A 23,506-nucleotide genomic window follows, 5' to 3' on the forward strand; every position below is an offset into this window, starting at 1 on the left:
TTTGCATTGATGACATTGACGAGAGATTGATCTGGAGGAAACACATTGATGATCTACTGAAACGTTTGAGTTCAGGTACTAATGGAATTAGATTTATTGCAAATTTTGATGATAAACACGCCAGTAAATTAGCTTTCTATGCTTCTTTTCATTCACTACTTCCATATGGCATGATATTTTGGGATAAGTCATCATTCATGAAAAAGTATTCATTGCACAAAAGTGCATAGTCAGAATAATAGCTGAGACCCACTCGAGATCATCTTGCAGACATTTGTTTAAAAAAACTAGGGATATTAACAGTAGCTTCAATGTGTGTGTGTGTGTGTGTGTGTGTGTGTGTGTGTGTGTGTGTGTGTGTGTTCACTTACGAAATTTGTTATTTGGTACAGAAAGGGGTGAATTATGCTGCCACAAAAGCCTTTGGTCACTTACTAAATAGCATCAAAAGTCTGATGGATAGCCAATCATCATTTGAAAACAAATTAAAAGAATTTCTTAATGACAATTCCTTCTATTCGACAGATGAAGCTTAAGATATAAATTACTAACCACACAGTTATTACAAAACATGGTGAATTATGACAGGTAAAGAAAATTTTGTTAAGAGACACATTCCAAGTCATTACGAAGTGTTGTATTTATGATCTGTAGAAAAAGTATTAATATGATCTAATCTAACTTAATGCCAAAATCCCAAACACAATGGGCAGAAATGTATTTGACACTGGTGTAACAGAAAGGAGGTACACAGAATAAATGAATATCTGTGTAATACTAAAAATATTGTCACAACATAACCACTCACATGTCCAAACCCGAAAGCTGGGTCATTGATGAAACATAGCACTTAGCATTGAAAACACACTTACTATGAACATCAATGTGCCCAATAAACAATGAAGAACATGATACAACCCAAAGCAATATTTTAGTAACTTTTCCAACAGTCCCACTGTTCACACAGGCGTGAAAATCCATAACAAGTATCCCAGGCTACATCTCTCTGGCCAGTGCTTCACATAAGCACTCTCTGTCTTTCTCCTGGGTGTCTGAGGTCCATGTGTGAGCCAGCTGTCTTGCTTCTTCAGTTCTGGTGATTTCTTTCTCATAGCCATCATGAGTATTGTCCAGTTGAAATGGGAACAGTGTATCCACTGTCCTTTCAGCCTTACACCCATGGAGCAGAATGAGCAGTATGAAGCTTCTTGCTTCACTGCGTTGCATGCTAATGTCATGATGGACATTATTGTATCTCAGTCCCCCTATTCAACATGCATGTTCATTGAGAGCATATTTGATAATATCTTATTAAAGCATTCTCTGAGGCCATTCACCTGTGGATGGACAACTGAAAAGCTCTCCTATGATGAGAGATCATCACATGGAACACTCATGCTTTAAAATTACATAATCTACAAGGAACTTCACAGCTTCTAGAGCTTTGGCAGTTGGCACAGTTTTGGTGGTAGCATAGTGGGTTAGGTAATCAGTGCAGACTATCACCCATCATTTTTCATTTGTCAATTTTGGGAACCTCCCTAAGGAGTTGATTCCAATTTGGTGGAATAGTGCTGTTGCAGTCTGGATTGCTACCAGATGCCACAAAGGAAACTGCCACATGTTTTGCCATCATTGACATTCTCTACAGTATCCCACATTTTGTCTAATAGATTGTGAGAGATCTGGCCAGTGATACTCGTATCTGATTCAGTCTAGATTCTTCATGAATCCTAGGTGACCCGGTATTGGAGTGTCATGACAATACTCCTGGATCACTAGCCACAGATGAGCTGGGATCACGAGAAATCACTTCTACCACATCAGGCCATACTTCCTCTTATACACTGTTCCATTTATTAATTGGAACCCTCCTTTGGTTAGTTTCTCATTTTCAAGGCTTCTATGGTCTTCAGCAATGCTAAATCTATCTGATGTTCAGCAGCAATGTCATTTAATGCATCAACAGTTGAGATTTTATCCTCACTGCTGTGTTCCTCTGAAGGACTCCTTGAAAGGTGGGCAGCATCCTTGTGTTTATATCCATTTTTGTACACCAGTGTGATGCTGTACTCGTGAAGTGTTAGTGCTTATCTTGCCAGCTGACCCAATAGATCCTTCATGCCAGTCATTCAGTAAAGAAAATTGTGATCCGTCACAATGGTGAATGGTTTGCCAAATAAATGTGTCCAAAGAAGTACAAGGCACTCTTTCTTGGTTGTGGATTTCTGCTTCTTAGACTCTGAGAGTACTCTGAAAGCAGAAGCTATCACTTTTTCAATGACTTCCTGAATTTGTACTAGAACGGCCCCTATCCCAAAACTGCTAGTATTGGTGTGAAGTTCTGCCGTGGTAGTCTCATCATACAATTCTAGAACTGGAGATGTCAGCACCTCATTAAGGATAAGGAACAATATTTCTTGTGCCTTGTTCCAGCAAAATTTGGCATCCCCCAATGATAGTCCTTACAAGGGACATGCCTTGGTACTTAAGCCCTTACGAATCACTAGTAGTATGAGTATTCTGAGAAAATGTCAAATCATTAATGTGCAGAGCAGTCTGAAAATATCTCTGGTCCAGAACCAGGATGTACTCTGTCACCATTCACTAGATGCACTAAGATTTCTATTTCTTGGTCAACAAAGAGGCTCGCTTTCTGATTTAGGAAGAGGCCTGCAGTCTGAATGTACTTCATTATAGTTGTTGGTCAGCTTAGATGTTCTTCAAATGTCTTTAAAAACAAAACAAAACAGTCATCCAGATAGCACAGAAAAACTGCTTCTTCAAGGTGTCTAAGATGGTTGTCCATCACATGTTCAAAGGTGGTTGGAGTCCAAACAGCATAACTTTAAACTCACAGAGGCTACCAGGAGTCATCAATGCAGTTTTTTTCCTCATCAGTCTTGTCATCCTTGATCTGCCAGTAGCCAGTCTGCATGTCGGTAGCAGAGAAACACTTTATTACTCTTTTCAAACAGACCGGGTTTTCATCAATTCGGGACAATTTCTTCATAATTTTTTCAGTCATAAGTTGATACTGAAACACTAAGTGCTGTCCTCCTCCTTTACAAGGGCCACAGCAGAGGACCATGAATACTCTGAAGATTCTATGATGTCTTCTTGCAGCATCATCTCCATTTTCTCCCAGTCTTTCTGTCATTCAGCTAATGAAACTTTATGTGAGTGCTGGTTAATTAGTGCATGATCCCCACTGTAAATACGGTGTTTTATTATGAGGCAGATGGTCTGTCTTTTCTTCAATGTGGATTCGAAATCATCCAAAAACAGACACAGAACTGCTGTTAATGGCTGACATTGCTCCTCAGTCAGACCAGATCCTATTGGCAGCTCAATAGTGGCTTCATTCCCTGCATTTTCTGTAATGGTAGTGGAGTATGATTCTTTGAGACACTAAGCTGACTTTCCTGGACTGGCTCACCTGTCCCTACCTAGGGTAAGTTAAGGTTGCTCATGACAATTAGTGAGCCAAAGTTCTCGTTGACCACCCGCAATACTTACTGTCATTGGCATGTAGATTTATTTTGTGAGCATGAGTGGCAATTTGCAACTGAACAAAGCCTCACAATTTAACTTGACATCTCATTGATTATGGTGGGATAACATCATCTTCAGTGGCAAACTACTGTCAAAATCAATCTTTGTCATGTGGTTGCTGGAATAGCTTCATCAATCTGAAGCTCTGATCTTTCACAGTCTATGATTGCTTGTGAAATCTGTAAGAAGTTCCAACAAAGAATATCACCATGACTATAGCCTGTTAAAACAACAAACACATAGGGCTGTGTTCTGCTATAGACAGTTATTTTTGCAATACACATTCGTGGTAGCTGGTTGTATTTCCCATTTGCGACCTTTCATATCACAGAACACAGAACATATCTTTTTAGCTAATGACATAATGACAATAAGCACTTGATATTGCAAAAAAGGAATCTAATGAATTGGCTTGGGCCCAGACTCACTGGCTGTCAATGAGATTTCCTGTCATCTTCGTGAGTGTAATTATTGGAGGATTTTCACCTGTGGTGGCCTCACTTCCATAGCTCATCATATCCCTTAGTTTTTGTGAATTTGATAGCTAGGTGAGTGACTGGCACCTCTGTACGGTGATGGGGAATGGTAAGACCTTGTCCAGTGTAAGGCGATGAGCTTTGGCCCAAAGGTTGACTACAGATGACTGGCATGAATAGGGCAGTGATGATGACTGATTACTTGTGACACACTAGAAATCAAACTTTCATCTTCTTTCTCTGCAATAGTGTACAGCATCTCCAGGGCATCAACAGTGAACACAGACTGATGTGTTTTCCTTCATCCTCCATACATTTGTTCTTCTGTGGAGCATTTTACTTAGTGAAGGGATTGGTTGTACCTGCATTGGTCGGATATTGTGTTTTTGCTTAACAGTGGAGGCAGCACAAGCCCAAGTTGGTAGAGTCCATTCTTCATGGTTCGTTCAACTGATGGAGGAGATCGGTGCTAAAGACTGAAACACCTCTTCCTCAACATTCTCTAATACCTCCTGATGTATCAGGTCGACATACAATGTTGCTACCTCTTGTGTTCTAAGTCCAAAGTTTCTGGCTGCCATACAACCATGTATCTATTCCTTTATTCTATGGTGTAAGGGAAAGGTGAACTCATGATGGCCTTCCACAACTGCCATAGGGACCACATTCGGCAGTTGGCCATCTCTCTCTTGCCTGGCTTTTTCTGTTGATTCACTGGCACCACTTGATAAATTCCTCTGTCATTAGAACCTCCTATACCTAAAAAGCTTAGTCTTCCATGACTCCTTTCATCAAGAAAATTAGGCTGCCTTAGATGTCTGTTTTGTCCCATCCATCCACTTTGTCAGCTTCTATTGTATTAAAATTCATGACTTGGAATAAGGCCAAAACATTTTGTATGTATGTCCCCATGATGTTGGGCTCTGTTCTTCAATTATTCTTTGAGTAAGCAGACTTGCTGCTGATTGTTGCTAGTTCTGTCTGGAATTGGTCCAACCAATTAAAGTTGTCTTCTCTATTCTTGAATCACTGCTGGGATTTGCTGTCCAAGTTCAATTAAGCATTTGCCAAATACATCATGTCATCCTGAAAGGCAAAGGTTCCACAAAAGGCAAAGGTTATGAGTTTGAGTTTCAGTCTGGCACAAAGCTTCAATCTGGCAGGAAGTTTCACATCAATGTCCAGTCTGCTGCAGAGTGAAAGTTTCATTCAAGGAACCCAGTTGATGATAGCAAATAAGTTGTCTTAGTGTATACAGTGATGGTGAGACAAAGAATTCTTAGCATTAACCCAAGAACAATGCATTCAGATTATCTTTTAAGGAAGTATAAAATACCATTCATCTACACAGTCTGATCTATCAACTTACCTAATCCTACAACATTGCTGCTATTGGATGAGCAGTTGACATCATCTGTAATACAGCCCTCAATTGTTCCCAGTGTTGATTCCACAATAAAATTTTCAGCTTCTTCACATTCATTATCAGAATTTGGACCTGCATCTAGAAGGAAAAAATATGTTAATCGTTAAAATATTATGGTCAAAAACATGCATTGAAAAGCATGTTATGTACAGAACATTTGAATATATGTTTCCTACATACAAGACTCCATTTCAGTCAAGTGTTTTTGTGTTTTCTGACAGCAAGGTGGCACATGATCAACATAAATAGTTCTCTCTGTTTTTTGTCTTTGAAATATGTCCACTATATGTGAAACAACAGTATATAAAGCTGCCTGGATATCCTTCACCTCCCCATACGAAACTGATGCCAAAGTGTACTGCTATAAGTAAAAATAACTCAGTCATAGACCCAAAATGCACCTTTCCATTTAAAATAGGTTTCTTTACAGCACAACCAGTACCCCTGAAGCTAGTACACATTATTTTTGTGTGTATCCATATGTTCCTGTAAATGATGGTCATGTTTCTCTTTTCTTCACTAATAAGCCGATCTGACAAGGAAGTCATCAATGTCTAATGTAGTAGTGAGTACTTGAAGTTCAGATGTGCTAATAAAGCTTTTTGTTCTGCGAAAGTTTTATGAGAGAAAGAGACACTATATCTATTATTCCGTACACAATTTTATTTTTCCCACAACAGCTCAAAATCCTACTTAGTAGTGAAATATTGATTGAAATCTTTCCTTGGGCTCCTGGAGAGCTGAGGTTTCCTTTTGGGTGAGGACAGTTAATCAGCTTTGTATTCCTTTTACAGCATATACCAACTTCATTTGTTTTTTTTTTTTTATCTGCCAAATTTTTGCACTGTTGTATTGAGATAGTCTTCATGTAATAACTACAAAGAATCTGCATTGTTCTATCTTATTACAGCTCAACAAAAATTTGAGTGCACATAGACACAACAAAAAGACTGCTATATATTTAAGCTTCCGGCCAAAAAGCCTTCTTCTAAAGTAGATAACACACACATTCACTCAAGCAAAACTCACATATACATGATTACTGTCTCTGGCCGTTAAGGCTGAACTGCACACAGCAACTGTCATGTGTGTGCAAGTTGTGGTTGTGGGGGTTTGTACTTTAGAAGGAGGCCTTTTGGCCATAAGGTTAAATGTATAGCCGTCTTTTTGTTGCGCCTGTCTGACTGTACGGTGAGTAGCAACCTATCCCTTTCATAATATTGTCATTATTCCATCTTGGATTTTCCATTGTTTGAGGATAAATGTGATAGTTAAAAAATGAGTGCAAAACAATTAATGAAAGATTTAAATTTTTGAAACATATCTTACAGCAGGAAATTATTTCTTTCATAAACAGGGCATCTTTAACAAGGTCTGCAACAAGTCAAGACGGTACATATTACAAAAGTAATACAAAACTGACTACCTGCACTTACAGTGAGCTCAGCTCTCCATACAACCAAGAGAAAATCTCAATTAAAATTTCACTGCTAAGGAAATATACAATATTTTCTTTGTGTGTGTGTGTGTGTGTGTGTGTGTGTGTGTGTGTGTGTGTGTGTGTGTGTGTGATCTTTACCTGCACCCTGTAATGTAGCAAAATGGGTCAGTATTGAATGAAGAGTACAATCGCACACATATTGGAGATTACAATACTATCATGCAATACTTGCCTGAAGTTATACAGGAGGGGGGGGGGGGGGGGGGAGGGAATAAATATTTGCATACTTGGACTCCACAGTGCCATTTGTCACATGCTAGTAATACAAAAACGTCTGTCACAAAATTTCATCCTGCGCCTATTTGCGGCAGTAAATGGACATTAAACTCTGGCAACTCTGTAATCACATGTATGTTAACTACCTCTGTCACCATATAGGATAGTGTTGTGCAGCTGGTGCAGTGGATAGCATTTTGGGTTAGCATGGTGGAGATTCAACTCTGTGTCAAGTCATATTTGTTTTTATTTGACAATTTCATTCTGCCATGTAATACGGCAGTACACACCGTTTCTTAACATATCTGATGTTCAGATAGTACAATGTTTTGTAATGATGAACACAACAAAAATGTGGCCAGACAACCTAGAAATTGACAGATGAAACAAATGACCTGTCATAGGACAGAATAACAATGTTGAGATGCTAAAGATGAATGCACAGTTAAACAACCCTCAACATGTAACAGTCATTTACATTACATGCAGCACATCTGCTAAGGTGAACACATGAGCAACCAGTGACAATAATATCTTCTATATTACTGATGGCATGATGTTTACAAAGGAGTATATTGTCCTCAGGGCAGATGCTCAAAACGACCCTCACACGTGCCCAAACATTACGAGACCCACTGGATCATGCAGCTCTGGATTCTTCACAACATGGCTGCATCCACAGATAAAAGAGCAGCATATGCACCTGCTATCTGTTCCTCCATATATGTTGGCAGAGTAAAATACACATGCTCCTTCAAGTGTCCTCACAGGAAGAAATCCAGGGGATTTCAGTGAGTTGAATGTGGAGGCCATAACGGTACCTCCCTGTCTGAGGCATTTCCCTGGAAATATTCTGTTTACATGCCGTTGCACATTAATTCCAAAGCATGGAAATGCACCATCATATTGGAATGATAAACTCTGCCGAACATGGAGTGGAACATCTTACATTGTGTCAGGCAAATAGTTGAAGGGAGTGCAGTCAACCTGACAGGCAACAAGTGGGACCCCAACTCCTGTCTGCCAATATTCTGACACAGATGTTGATGCCAAAGTGAACTTGACATCCATGCTCGTGGATGATGTGCAGATTAACATCACACCAATGGTAGGCATTGTGCACATTGAAGACACCCTCATGAGTGAATGTTGCTTCATCTGATCCTATTACAGTGTTTATGAAGTTGCCATTGGCTTCCTGTAGTTGTTGGAACCACTGACAGAATTACATCTACAGACACAGCCCCAGATCTATGATATTTCTGAACAAAGGCAAACACTTGATAGTAGTGCCCCCCTCAATAATCTGAGACAGGATGTCAAAAATAAAAAAATAATAAAAAAATTAATATGTTCATTTTGCAGTGCACATCTTTCTGAAGAGTTTGATATATAAAACATATACGTGTTCGAGGAAATGTAAGACGTGTTATTTGGTCTTACGGGTGCCAAAGTGTGTGCCACACCTCTTCACGCAGCATGTCACTGCATTTCGCTCTGTGGAATTCAAACATATATATTTTGTAATGGAAGTCACAAACCTATATTCAGGACAGTGGAAATTACAATGTCCTGCGGTGCCTCTCTTCCTCCCAGTTGGTCCGTTCACATCCTACTCCCCTTTACAACTCAGAATTAATACTGGGTGGCATTGTTTATAACCAGAAGAATAAGAATTCTCCAGAAAATTTGCCCTCTTTATTGCCTATTAGCTAAAACTTTTTCTTTCATGTGATAAAATTAAATATACGAAACAGAAACCAGTAAAGACAAAAGAAAAGACAGTACCTATTTCTTCAGTGCTCAGATCCCAGGATTTTTTTTTCTCTAATCTTGCTACAGCTTTACATGACGTGCTTTCCTTCAATGAAAGAATCTATTACCTCATCAAATTTCGTCAAACATTTTACTACAAGAAATTTTGTGTGATACTGAAAAAGCCATTAACACAAGTAGTACCCAAAACTGGTATGTTTCTCGATTTGAATACATGTATTTTGTCACTGTTGGCTAGATAAAAAGAAATAGGGCTTTCTAATATTGCAGCAATTGTAACACATGCCACATATGCAATACTGTTTTGGCACAAATGTCTACCTCATTTATGTACATAACATAACAATATAATTCACAAAGTACCGATATCAAAAGCCTGTTAAGTCTACTAAAAGTAAAAAGTTTTATGTTAGGAAATAGTTTCACATTTCACTCATATGCTACAGTTTTTTAAGCATGAGGCTGAAAAGTAGTAGCACGAAATTTTGACATAAACTTGGCATCATCATATTCTTCCTCATAATTTTTCGAATGCCCCTGTTTCTTCTCCTTCCTCATTCTAACAAACAATCTTGTCATTACTAATTCTGTAACTATTCCTGCCACTGTGAAAACTTATTCCCCTGCTAACCCCACTGACCCCGCCAGATACAGCAGTTTAATTATCCCGCATTTATTCCCTGGTTAGGTGCTGTTATGTGTTCATACAATGCATTTTCCTTGGTATTCGAAGAACAGAACTTTAAATGGCTTCTAACTGGGGAGGGTACAATTGGTAGTGCAGTGATCTGGCAAAAATTTTCAGTCAAAATTTCATTTTCATGGACCTGAGAAGATAATACATGATCTTTCTAACCTGTTATTCCTGTTAGTCATTTATTTCCACTCTGTTAGTCTGAATTTATGGATTTTGCTAATAATTATAACAAAAATTATCATTCACACATTCAATCAACTACATAAACAAACACTGACAGATTATTCACCCGTTCAGGTTTATTCGGGTCAGCTCGTAAAGCCCCCTTTTGTCTGTGGGAAAGTTTTTTTATTTCCAGATGTGACGGGGATTCCCCTGGCAGAGGCTTCATGTATACTAAACATTCAAAAATCAACTTATGATTCATTCACAAATCAACCTAGAATGTATCAAAAATATGCAAAAACCAACAGAGACACATTTCAAAATCATACGAATAATTGATAGACCAAAGTGTGCTGGATGTTAGGTGCTTTGTGAAACAACATTTCTTTCTTCAAGAATATAAATGTGGCACTGAAATTGCTGCCTGAGGCAGATACCCCTGCTTGCCCTCCCCTGGATCCAAGCCTGTACAGACAACAGTCTACAGAATGCAGGTGTTGCGTTAAAGAGTAGTGACAGAGGCACAGCCCATGCTCGTGCAGCATATCAACAACCGTGCAACTGCCTTTGAGGTTCTTGGTGTATGACCTTCAGGATAGCTTCCTCAGTAGTGGGAGTACAGCGAGTCAATGGATGACCTCTGTTAAGTAATAGTAGAAGGAGAGAACATGTCTTCCGAACACAAAGCTCCAGATGATGAAACACATTTTTATCCAGTCGTCCAGCAGAATACTCACAAGTGGCTACACCAGCCCGGTTATCAGATGCACCAAGGACCAGAAGCACATCTACATATTCGTCATTTGTGCATGCCATACGTCTGCCATACTGTTTTAGAGTAACACAAAAAAATACAATAACTGTACAACTGCACATGTAGTCTGTAATGGGTGCATTACTCCGCTAGCAACTAGTCTCTGTCTGGCAAACAGCGCATACAGTATAAACACGTCATTAGTCGCAGTGAGTTGACAGCTTTTGTTCTACACAATTCATCCCGACACTGCTAATTGTGAAATGTTCATTTTCAGATTTCACTGTTTCCCTAACAGTAATGGACATGATATTTCTACATTTTTCTTTTGGTAATAGTAGTAGTAATAATAATAATAATAATAATAATAATAATAATAATAATAATAATAATAAATGGAGATACTTACTAAATGGCATATGTTTACCAGAGTCAATGCTGAAAGGCATAATTAGTGGTTCCATGGTGATGACACGTACAAATGGTAACACAGTTTGGAAATTATTTGGAAAGCACTTTGCTAGCCCTGCTGATGACAAAAGGCCCCAATGAAATGTAATGGAGCTGAATGTGGCAAGTATAGTAGTTGATACTATTCGATGGGGTCATTGGGGGACAGGACACAGAAAACAGACTTGGAATTTATTAAATGCAGTAGTGCAAAACAATTCACGTTCACAACATGTAAAAGGTTTCTTCAAAAGCTGACCAATGAAAATGATTGTACACCAGTTTCTGTGTTCATAGAATGTAAGTACAAATGTTTTGAAGAAGACACACTGTAACTGCTATATGACAATTAAGGTGCTGAATACCATACAAGGCAGACTACATTAAAAAAAAAGGCCACAACCAACAATCAAATCCTTAACCTCCGGCATTCTAACCATAAATGCTATCTGCTGCATCATCTACACAGCACTACTGCAACATGCTGATGGAGGTGGTTACCTTACAGGTGATTACAGCATTGTGAGATTGCCAGTCTTTGATGTTCATTTACTGCCAGAAATATACGCAAGACAAAATTTTTGTACTGCTAGTATGTGAGGAATCACACTGTGAAGTCCAAGTGCATGAATTTTTCTTCACCCCGTATACATGCAGAGTCTAAACAGTAACATTTCTAACCTACTATATTAATGAGAACTAGTTGACTTAAGATGAAACTAAATCAGTTCTGATACGTTTATGGAAATGATGTTCTACAAATCAAAAATATGTTAAAAATTATATAAGCATATGGCCAGCTTATTCATTGTGGAATTTTAAATAGAACAGCAATATTAATTACTACGGAGCTCACTATAACAAAACAGGATTCATGCCAGAAACAAAAATTTTACCACAATTTGAAAGTAATAAACAGAAATAATTAAGACATGGTTACTGATGTATATTTTATAAAATTTTAATACCAAAACTGTGATATTTCAGTAGACTATCTGTATCAGAGACATTGCATTTGTATGCGAAGTTAAATTACTTAACCAGTTTTGTGAAAGGATACAATATTTCAATTGTAAATTCCATTATCTTCAATCTAAATAATGCATCAAGTGATCATGTTATTGTTGTCTCTATACGCCCCCATGGTGGTAGCCCAATCATACACCAGTTTTTAGACAATAAACCTGTGTCAGTTTTATCTGTGTTGTGATACAATAAATATGTTTTTAAATATTTTATGTTTCAACTACATCATTTTTTTGGTGTCCTTGTCACACATTGCTTGAAAATTACATAAAACTGAACCCAGATGATACTTTAAGTGGAGGAACTGCATTCAATCTGAGTTACAGAACTCAGATACATCTTTAATAAACAGCAACTAAAATAACTGAGTAATTGACATGTAGCCAATAAAGCTGATTACGTTTTAACTATCCTCCTTCCTTGTTCTGCTTATACCCATCATGTCCCCTTACCTACTTTGCACCCAATCATAGTCTTTGCATTTATATTTCTTCCATTCCCAGATATACCTGCTTATTTCTTTGCTATTTATATCCAGTTTAACTCTTCTCTTTGACTTACTGGCTACTAAATGTTTACACTTACGACTAATCTAGTACTTGATTCTTGGATACTGGTCAAATGATACTACTTATTTCTTGTAGTTTATCTCTCTTTTGAGCCAGTGTTTGGACTGAGCTTCCCTTCAGTTCAGCATCTGTGAATATACTCCTCTTTCCTGTTACCCATTTGTAACTAGATGAAAACTTTTTTAAGAATTTAAGAAGTTAAGAACTTGACCATATTTTTCAGTCTGCTCTTTTGTGAGATCTACTGCAGCTGTTCTTGTCCTGAGAGCATAAACAGATGCTCATATTTGTCAGAAATGCTATTACTATTAGCTTTGATAAGCTTTTATCTGTTATTACTACATTTTTGTTGTACACACAGTAACATTCTAACTGATATTTGTAGTTTAGGCAAAATGAAACTTAAATAAGGCTCAGAAGGTACAGATTAGTAGCTGTGCTTGTTCAACTCATACAGAAACATCAAATGTATGAAAGATACTCAATCTTAATTTTCATTCTCACCTATTATAACTTTTCTTTTCCGCTTCTTGTTATTTCTTTCATCAAGAAGTTTTTCAATCTCCCGCTGCAGTTCTGTAAAGTCTTTTTCTACACCCTCTTCCTCCAACATCTGTAAAAAGATATCTTGTCAGTAAACATTAACTGGAAATAATGGAAAGGAAAATGTTGGATAAATAACTATCTGAAGATAAATTTGAACAAGACTACACAGTATACATACCAAGCAATGAAAATTATATTTTACAGATTGACTGCAACCTTGTAACATGAACTCAATACAAGATAATCTCCCTTCCAGTTTTATCCATGGGAAGAAAGGGTATAGTGTTGGGGTAGATTGTGTGTAGTGCCTTTCAACCACAGTGTAAATGCTGATCTGTTGTTTCAACTGAGTGATTGGTGCAGTATGGTGTTGTTGTGCCTATTGTTTTTCTCTCTCAGACAGGAAGTTACACTCACCTGTTGATCTGCGGTCCCTGGACCATTCAGGTGTCAGACTACTACTCCCCACAGGTGTTTTGTTGCCTAATTGAGAGCTTCATTTAATGAAAAAAGGAGACATTGGGAAAGTTACAGAACATGATTTGCAGCGAATATGATAAAAAATTGGTATATACTGCTGTAAAACACACAAATATGGGGCAGCCCTGTCACAAGTTTTCTAGCATGCACTCACAAATCTAAGTGACTTGATTAAGTCACCTTGCTGTAGGACAAGGATTTAACACAAGAACAACATTAAAATGCAGTGAAGTTAAATGAGATTACATCCAGTCCCTAGAGAGTAAGGAATGATTAACAAGAGAGTGACAAGATGCTACCCATAAGATCTACATAACAGAAACAGGAGCAGGAACTGAACAACAAAGAAACTGAACAACAAAGCTTACCTCATTATGGTTATTTTGTCAGGTTGCAATTCTGCGCACTCACTGTGCAAACTGTGTAACTGCTAGGTAGCAACCAAAATTATTGCTGCTAGCTTCTGAACATCAATCATGTTGATCTACAAGGATAGCCCTAATATATGGCTGCTCCCACCACAGGAGCTTGAGTAATAAAATGCGGTAACTTTTGCAATAACATAGTCTGTGAAGTGAAGGTGTCAAAAATCAGCATCCGATTGGCTGGAGCATGACTTTTGTTGCTATTTGTGAACTCAGCCACTGCGCACAGTGTGTGCCTGCCCACAGTTCACAAATAGCTCCCGGCAGCCACCATAACACTGGAAGAGAATGAACTGTTGCTGCAACCTTGCCCCAGAGGATGGCTCAGTCTCTTTTCCTCTCAGGCTAGGACACCTGTTTGGGTGCAAAGTCTCCAAATGAGGGAAAACTGGTATGCCTACATTAACAAGTGGCTTCACCTTATATTCAAATGTAATGTCCAGGAACTGTTAAGGAAATTTGCCATTTTCAGCATTTTCTACAATAACTAAATTGATAATGTGAAAATTAACCTGCCTCCTCCAATTTATGGTCCTCCATGTAAGCAGTGTTTTTGTGATGCTGGTCGGTTGGTGAAAATTACTCTAACTGCATAAAATGAGTGATTCTGTTTATGGATTGTTAATTAAAGATCTGTCTGGTATCAGATTTTTATCAATGAGTTTGAACTTTTGTAGGCAATTTGAATCTGTGGTAAGAATTATCAAATTAATCAAATTATCTTTCTTTGTAACAGGAACTGGCCAGCACAGTCCTTGTGGCCATGCTCTGGGCACTGTATTCCCTCAAAAAGCCTCTGTGTTACAATAGCTTTTATTAACAATAACAAAAATAACATTTGTAAGATTCAATACAAATGCAGTGACAGATTGGAGGAAGTGCTACTGATGGAACTTGTCAAGCCTTTTTATGACTAACAGACTAAATGTTGAGACAATGTAAAAATAATAACCTTTTAAATAAGTTTCAACTCAGGGTAGCAAAATTAAAAACAAAGCCCCTGAACTGTCAAAATCTGCACTCTTTAAAGGAAAATAATGGATCCCCCCCCCCCCCCCCCCTTCACCACTCTTGTTTTCTTTATCGTCATTATATACAGCTGACACATATAATGTTGACTAAATATCCTCGTACAAAGGGTAGGGGGAGGATGGAGCACAGGCATTCCTTCATACTTTATATTCCTACTTCTATATTCATCTTGGTTGAGGTGATTGGAAAGCCGGACACTCTGAATTATTTCCTCTCTTTTAGTACTATAAGCATCAGTATGCTACAATCACAGGATGCATAAACAATTTTCATTCTGTAGTACCCTGACCATTTTGCTCGGTTTCTACATATCATGATTAGCAACAGCAAAGCAATACCTGCCGGCCAGAGTGGCCGAGCAGTTCTAGGTGCTACCGTCTGGAGCTGTGCGACTGCTACGGTCGTAGGCTCGAATCCTGCCTTGGGCATGGATGTGTGTGTTGTTCTTAGGTTAGTTAGGTTTAAGTAGTTCTAAGTTCTAGGGAGCTGATGACCTCAGAAGTTAAATCCTATAGTGCTCAGAGCCATTTGAACCATTTGAAAGCAATACCTGGCTATTTTTCCTACAAGATCTGCATTTAGTCTCATATTCACACAGAGTCTTCAAGCACAACATTCCATTGTTTTCTGAGAATGATGTTAAAATTGGATCACTTTTTCTGCCCAAACAGGTTTGCAGCTCTCTCTGAGGACCATGTAGTTAAATCTTCCACTAACAATTAAACAGCTTTGAAATGCACTTCCTTCAACATTTCTGCAATTCTTTATAGTAATTTTATATTCTCATACAAGATTTTGCTGTACAATATAATTCATTGCAAGAGAGAAGTTTCCATCTACAATTAATTGGAAAAATAAAGCAGAATTGTTCAGATGGCTTGGATGCACAAGTAAAAATACTGCCATGTGCATGAGGTACATCCATATAACCTATACCCCTCTCTTTCCTAGCATTTATCCTATCATAAGGGGCCTCCAGTTTCCATGATGTGACATGTTTATTTTATTTTAACTACATGGCTAGATGTCCTCCCTGCACTACTGCTGGGTACATCCTCTATGTGTGAATCGTGTAGTCTTTGTTTTGTGTGTTATCATAGAGATTATATCTGGGCCCAGCTCACCTCCTTGTCTTGTAAATGTGTGATGTGCGAGCTAAATGATTAGGGAACCCCCCTAGAACCTCTATCCCACTCTTATACAGTCTGTTCAGAAGATACATTTAAAGCATTCTCACTACTTTCAGAACACACTGGATGCATTCCAAAAGCTTTTTCTTTTTCATTTCAACAACAAATTTTCCATTTTTGTTACATTATGGTCAGAAATAAAAGGATTAGGGCAATAATACATGATGTGGCCCTAGAAAATAAGATTGAGAAAAAAGTTTAAAATGGTGTGAGCATGGATGAGGACAATATGGGGACATATGAAGATGCATGAGATGAAGATGTGGGCTAGGAGGTCAAGAGGAAGGCCAAGTGGAAAGTGGCGTATGTCTAAAAGGAGTGGAAGAAAGCCTCCAGAAAAGTAAAAAAGACTGGAGCAGAGTAGCAAGAGAGAACAAGCTGGTGGCAAGAAACAATACATGATGATGCAGAAGATGATAATGACTGTAACAATATATTTACAAAAAAGTGTAAAATGTAAATACCTACCTAGCAGTAAGTTAAAAACTGTGATGAGAGTACATGAGAACAGAGAAAGTGCATCTCAATTATTGAACGAAACAATTTTTTTAATAGGTGGGAGTTTCAAAGAAGCATGATCACTAATGTATTTATCTGATATGATATGTGGTTGTGACTCAAGCATTTTCTTTAGTCACTTGTGTATCTGATTGTGTGTATGTACTTCCAATTTCCCTACAGGGAAATCTGGTTCCACAATTTGTAGGATCATATTAATTCAGAATGATACCATATTAAAATCATTCAAAACAAATATTATAAAGGATTCCTTTGCCTTTGGCACGTGCATTTAAATGTTTGCTTCATAAGTTCTAAAATGTAAAACTGAGCACTTCATAAAATGAAAAAAAATTAGTATTCTGTGGATACAGTACCAACCAGTCACACCTGGAATTAGTCAATTTGTACAAACAGCTGAGTGAAACACTTTGTAGGGATATCAAATGGAATGATATTATTGTCTCAGTTGTAAGTAAAGCAGGTGTCAGACACATAAAAGATTACCAGTAATGCAGTCAAAAAGTTATTTTTTTTTATATGAGAGCCACTATTTAAGTGTTTGGAATTTTCAAAAAACTGACCAATCCAAATCTTATGCAGTTGAAGTGAAATATTCTGTAGATGTTGTGAACCATTATGACTGGTGTACAACCATGTAATGCATCCTTTAATGGAAGACAACTTACTGCAGAATGTGGTAGGTTTAAGGAACTGTTTCAACAAGTTATTCACCTGATCACTCTGATCACTGTTCCAGTATCACCAGCATCCTCTGAGAGGTCATTAGGTGCCTTGTAAAGACTTAAAGCTTGTCTCAGGTTGACAATGAGACAGTTGAGATTCACCCATCTACTACTTCTTCATGTTAATCAAGACAGAACTGGAAAAATTAATATCATGGATCTCATGAAAGAATTTGTTTCCCAAACTGGAAAACGACATAATAATATGTAATTTTAAAGATTTAAGAAAAACAATGCCTTCTCCTTTTTCAAAGAAACTGTTATTACTTTTTTGGTTTTCAGTTAAAAGACTGTCTCAATGCAGCTCTCCCCACTAGTCTATCCCATGCAATCCTCTTCATCTCTCTGGAACTACTGCAAACCACATTCATTTGGGGATGCTTACTGTAGTCAAACCACAATCTCCCTCTACAATTTTTACTTCTCACACTTACTTCCATTACCAAACTGACTAATTCCCTGATGCCTCGGAATCTGTTCTATCAGCTGATTCCTTCTTTTAATAAATTTGTGCCATAAATTTCTTTTCCTTCATTTCAGTTTGGTACTTCCTTATTAATTATTCAATTTACTCATCTAATTTTCAACATTCTTTTCTAGCACTATATTTGAAAGGCTTATGTTGTTTTCTTCTCTGGACTGCTTGTTTTCCACATTTCCCTCCCAAACAAGGTGACTACCCTCATTACATTACAGAAAATACTTCCTAACATGCAAATTTTTATTCTGTTTCAACAAATGACTCTTTTTCAAAAACACTTATGTTACTATTGCCAGTTTTCACTTCATATCACATTTCAGCCACTATCAGTTATTTTGCTGCCCAAATAGCAAAAGTCATTGACTGATTCTATAGCGTGCCATTTTCTTATCTATTTCTACCAGCTATACCTAGTTCATTTCAACTACATTTCATATACTTTTATTAATTCTTATCTTATAGCATCTTTTTAGGACAATATCCATCCCAATCAACTGCTCTTCCTTTGCTGCCTATGACAGAATTAGAATTTTTATTTCATCTGCCTGAACTTCAATTCCCTTTCCCAATTTCTCTTTGGTTTTCTTTACTGCTTGCTCAGTGCAAAGATTTAATAACATTGGGGAGAGACCATAGCCCTATCTCATTGCCTTCTCGATTACTGCTGCCCTTACATGCCCTTTGACGCCAACATTGTTAAACAGCTTTTTCTAAATTTACAAATATTATGAACATAAGTTTACCTTTCTTCAACCTATATTCTAGGGTAAGTCATTGGGGCAGTATTGCCTTGTGTGTGCCTCCATGTCTCCAGATATCAAATTGATCTTCACTATGGTCAGTTTTGGCAAGTTGTTATATTCTTTGTGAAATCTGAGGATATTTTATCTGTCTGGTATAGAAGCAGTTAGTCATGCCTGCCTGTCCCAAAGTTCTCAACAATGCTGATGAAGTGTTGTCTACTGTGGCAGGCATCTTTAAACTTATGTTTTTCAATGCTCCGTCAAATTCTTTCCATAATATCATATTCTCATTTCATCTTCATTTACTCCCTCCTTGCTTTCTGTAATAAAGTCTTCATATCTGTTTCCCTTACACAGACACACTGTGTATTCTTTCCAGCCTTCCCTTCTCTGCTCAGTACGAGCTTGCTATCTGAGCTCTTAATATTCATACATGTGCTTCTCTTTTTTTCCAAAGGTCTCTTTAATTTTCATTTATGCTGCTGTTATCTTTCCCATAGTCACACATGCTTCTACAACCTAAGATTTTTTGTTCAGTCATCTCTGCTTTATCGGTTTCAACTTTCTGTCAGTCTCAGTTTTTATACTCTTGGATTCTCCTTTGACTGCTTCTTTTGTTGCGTTTTTATATATTCTTCTATTGTCAAGTACATTATCCAAGAACTTCTACTGTGCCTTGTCTTCTGTTTGATCCTATGCTGACTTCACTGTCTCATCTCTCACTGCAACCCAGGTGTCCTCTGTTGTGTTCCTTATCTCTATTTCAGTCAATTGTTGCCTAAAGCTCCCTTTGAAATTCTCAGAAACCTGTAGTTCTTTCAACTTATGTAGATCCCAATTCATTAATTTCCAACCATTCTGCAACTTATTCAGTTATAATCTACAGGTAATAACCAACAAAATTGTGACCAGAAGCCATACGTGCACCTGTGAAAGAAATTATATTTTTCTTCCTTTCATTAACATGTGAAAAACAGTTCTTGTAAAATAGTAACTGTAGTCGTCATAGTAGTAGTAGTAGTAGTAGTAGTAGTAGTAGTAGTAATGAGGTCTATCCATAGCACTAAATGCCTAACACACTTTGTGACGAAGCAAGCTGGGCTAATTTTGATCCCCCTCTTGTTTTGCCATCTGCCTCCTTAAATTTGTTTTGTTACTTTGAACTATTTACCACTAACATACATAAGCATAATCTGCATTTTCATAAAAAGAGAAAGATTGGCCCTCAGTTTTAAAAGAATATAACACTGGATCTAATTTTGTGCTTCGTTTTATGTATGTAATTGATTTTCTAATTTACCTTGGTTATTCCTAGTTAGTAACTTACATTATATGGTGATATCAGTAATTGTTTTGTAACTCAAATTCTATTGTTGACTTATAAACAAGTATAAATTCTGTAATAATTGTAAACATTTGGAAGACAAATTAATAGTAATCTTAAAGTATCTATTTAGATCTATTCGAAAACATGTTAGCATAGGCCGGCCCTTCATGAATTCCAAAGTAATTAAACAGTTCTGTCAAAAGTATTGTTTGCATAACTATATTTGTTAATTTCATGATTTAAACAAATAATTTGGCAGAATTTCTGTTAAAAAGTTGCAATTTTTCGATGTACTCAGATTATTTTATGAGTTAAGTTTTGATTGTAATTTCTGTAAATTTAACTTCAAACAACGAGTACTTTCAGTACCAATTATTGTGATGATATATAAGGGCCCGATATTTTTTGTCAAGAGACAGTCAGTCCATGGTCAAGTTTCAGATGAGTAACCTGTGTTGGTTAGAACAACAACAATGCTTCAAATTAACTGTGGAATAAGTGTTAAACAATTAGGCTGTAGGTAAAAACAGTGACAGTGTCTGCTCCATATGTACCTGATTATTCTTCAAGAACTGTGAACTTTGTGGTTAGGTTTTACTGCTCATAGATATTTAATAAGAAACTATTGTAGGACTATTTGGAGTTTCACCCGCTAACTATTGATGAGGCTTATTGAAGATTAAATAATAGTGCACTGGCCATATAACTGTGCAATACTGAGTGTTGTGAATAGTGAAACTAAAGTACTATGAAACACAACTGTGCACCTGTTGGCTACATAACTCGCAGTAGTGCAGTGTCAGAATCCGCAACCCACTTTTTCAGCCAGTGTAGCAACACAGTACATCAACACTGAGGAGAACAATTAACAAATGAAGAAATATAAAGCAGGTGGAACTGCCACAACTTTCCCATATTATCAGGTTTTCCATGACTTCTGTTAATTGCTTAAGGCAAATGCCAGGATGAACCCTTTGAAAGGGCATGGCAAATTTTCTTCCCATCCATCCCTAATGAAGCTTATGCTGTGTCCCTAATGACCTCATTATTATTGGCACATTAAACACTAATCTTCAAATTGCTGGTATTTATGTGTGCTCAATGGTTTCACTGAAAGATGTATGTTTAATTCATATTACACAAATTCAGCGAATATTTATCATTGATCATCGTCCTTTACCCCTTTCCCTTCCCCACTGTCCTCTCCCCTATCCCCCCCCCCCCAAAAAAAAATCACTGAATACATTTCCTTGCCCCCCCCCCCCCCCCCCTTTCCCAAAAAAGAAAGAATAGTTCGTATGCCACTGCTGCTGTAGCTATTCCTGTATCAGCAGCTGGTAATTTGACATTCTTCTCTCTACTAGCATCATGCAATATTTACAGATTACTTTCCTTATGAGATGACTTCCTACTAGGAGAAAAGCAGCTACTATGAAAAAAGTCACTGCTACCCCTCTTTTACTATTACCTGTGGTTTGTATCTAATATTTCGGACCAAGAATTTACAAAACTTCATACAGAACACTATCAGCTGCTCATATATTGATGAAATCAATATATGTTTAATACAGTAAAAATAAATACAAATATCAACTACTAGCTTCAAATCCTGAATAACTGTACATGGCACCCTATCATGGCTGATTGAGAGAACATCAATGAATTCATGCTCATGCAAAATGGACAACAGCCACTCAACATTCTTTCTGTGCATCCCTGAATGAAAAGCTTCCAAGACATTGGTTGTGATAACAACGATATTATGAGTAGCTTGCCAGAAGTCCTGGCCTCATGCCTTGCAACTTATTTCTGGGGGTTCAAAACATGACATATACCAAGCAAAACTGCATATATTACACGAACTGGAGGTTCATGCATGGGAAGTTACATGAGACATAGCACATTATTTCTTGTAAGAAAATATTGGTTTCATTTCTGTCCATTCAATACCAATGACATCTACACAAAAATTTAAGTTATGAAACATACTTTACTTATTTCATAATGCACATATACATTAACTTCTGTTACACTTACTTAGATAATAAAGCTGTAGTACCAAGATTTTAATGTCTAGTACAGTTACAAACAAACTGCTTATAATGATTCTTTACTTAAAGTATTATTTGATCTCTTTCTCATTCTGCCTCATTTTATTGAGAAATGTAAACTTCTCCAAATAGAAAATAGTCAAAATGTGTTACATTTCCATAACACCTGTACATTAACAGGTGATATGGACACACAAAAAGTACCAAAGAGTGAAGCACAAGATAATAAATGAGTGAACAAAAGATTTGTTAATTGTGAAAAGAAATGTAAATATGACTGACTTAGCATAATGCAACAAGGATATTCACCTTTTGAAAAAGACACAAATTAGAGTTTCAGAACTGCAATGACAATGCCAATAATTTTATGATAATTCATTAAGCAAGTCATTAATATATTCACTGAGCTCTCATTTTACATTAGAAACTTACCTTTAATCTTTCTTTATCTTTCTTCCGAGCTGCCTTAAACGATGGTGGATCTTGTTCCTCTTCTAAATCAATTGTCATAAATTCTTCAAGAGTCAGCGCACTTGAAGGTGTTTCACCGAACTCTATTAGTCTGTAAGTATAGTAGGCATCAAAATTTATATTTACAAGTAATTATGAAACAATTACATCAAAACAACTTTTCACTTCATTTCACTTGAATTTAAACCATCAAAACCAATGTTATTACACATTTCAAAGTAGTTAAATTCAAATATTGGAACATGTTCAGTTATAGCATACAAAAAGAAGTGGCATAGTTAACTTCTACATTTTGAAAAGCATAAAAATCACATAAAACAGAGAATACTATAATTTTTTTTATTCATGAAAGATCCCAAATGCTGTATTTTTCATTTACTTTTACAGATCACACTGCTGTTATTGAAGAGATTTGCACCAATGTTTTCTTTAACAGTTCAGTAGTTCAAAAACTACAAACTGCAGATCTGGGGTTCGGGTATCTTCTAAGAAGAGATTCACACTGGTCTGATAAGGTGATCAGATGAGCCCACTAATGTTACCAATCAAAGAAATAAGATGAGTGGTAACACTTCTCTAAAAATGAAAGTGAACTATGAGAAATGTAATCTGTGGCCTCCATTTAGTTTAAATCACATACACTTTCAAGATCAACCAACTTGGTTAAAAAGTTCCTAGAATGGCACAATTATTAATTCAAAGTCCCAGTAGCCTTCCTCAAAAAAATATGGACCCAACACACCAAAGCAGTTACTATGAAACTATGATATAGTTGGTAAGGGAATTACACCTTTGGAAATTTTCCCTCCTTGCGATGTTGTCTCTTATAAGACTTTAATGTTGTCTGAGACTGTGGGGTCATATTCTGCCTCCACAACACATCTGTTTCTGGAAATAAACATTTG

General features: G+C 37.0%; 1 protein-coding gene across 4 annotated transcripts in view; it reads right to left on the reverse strand.

The window, feature by feature from the left end:
• LOC126337296 (transcription factor IIIB 90 kDa subunit) overlaps nt 1–23,506 on the reverse strand; it is a 342,489-nt gene that overhangs the window by 34,512 nt on the left and 284,471 nt on the right. For all 4 annotated transcript variants that reach the window (XM_050001455.1, XM_050001456.1, XM_050001458.1 and 1 more), the window contains 3 exons: nt 22,563–22,692; nt 13,116–13,224; nt 5,401–5,535 (listed from right to left, as the gene is read on the reverse strand). In XM_050001455.1, coding sequence (XP_049857412.1) covers nt 5,401–5,535; nt 13,116–13,224; nt 22,563–22,692 — 374 coding nt within the window. The remainder of the gene's footprint in view (nt 1–5,400; nt 5,536–13,115; nt 13,225–22,562; nt 22,693–23,506) is intronic.

The sequence above is a fragment of the Schistocerca gregaria genome, chromosome 1 (genome assembly GCF_023897955.1).
Source record: "Schistocerca gregaria isolate iqSchGreg1 chromosome 1, iqSchGreg1.2, whole genome shotgun sequence".
Taxonomy (NCBI): Eukaryota; Metazoa; Arthropoda; class Insecta; order Orthoptera; family Acrididae; genus Schistocerca; species Schistocerca gregaria.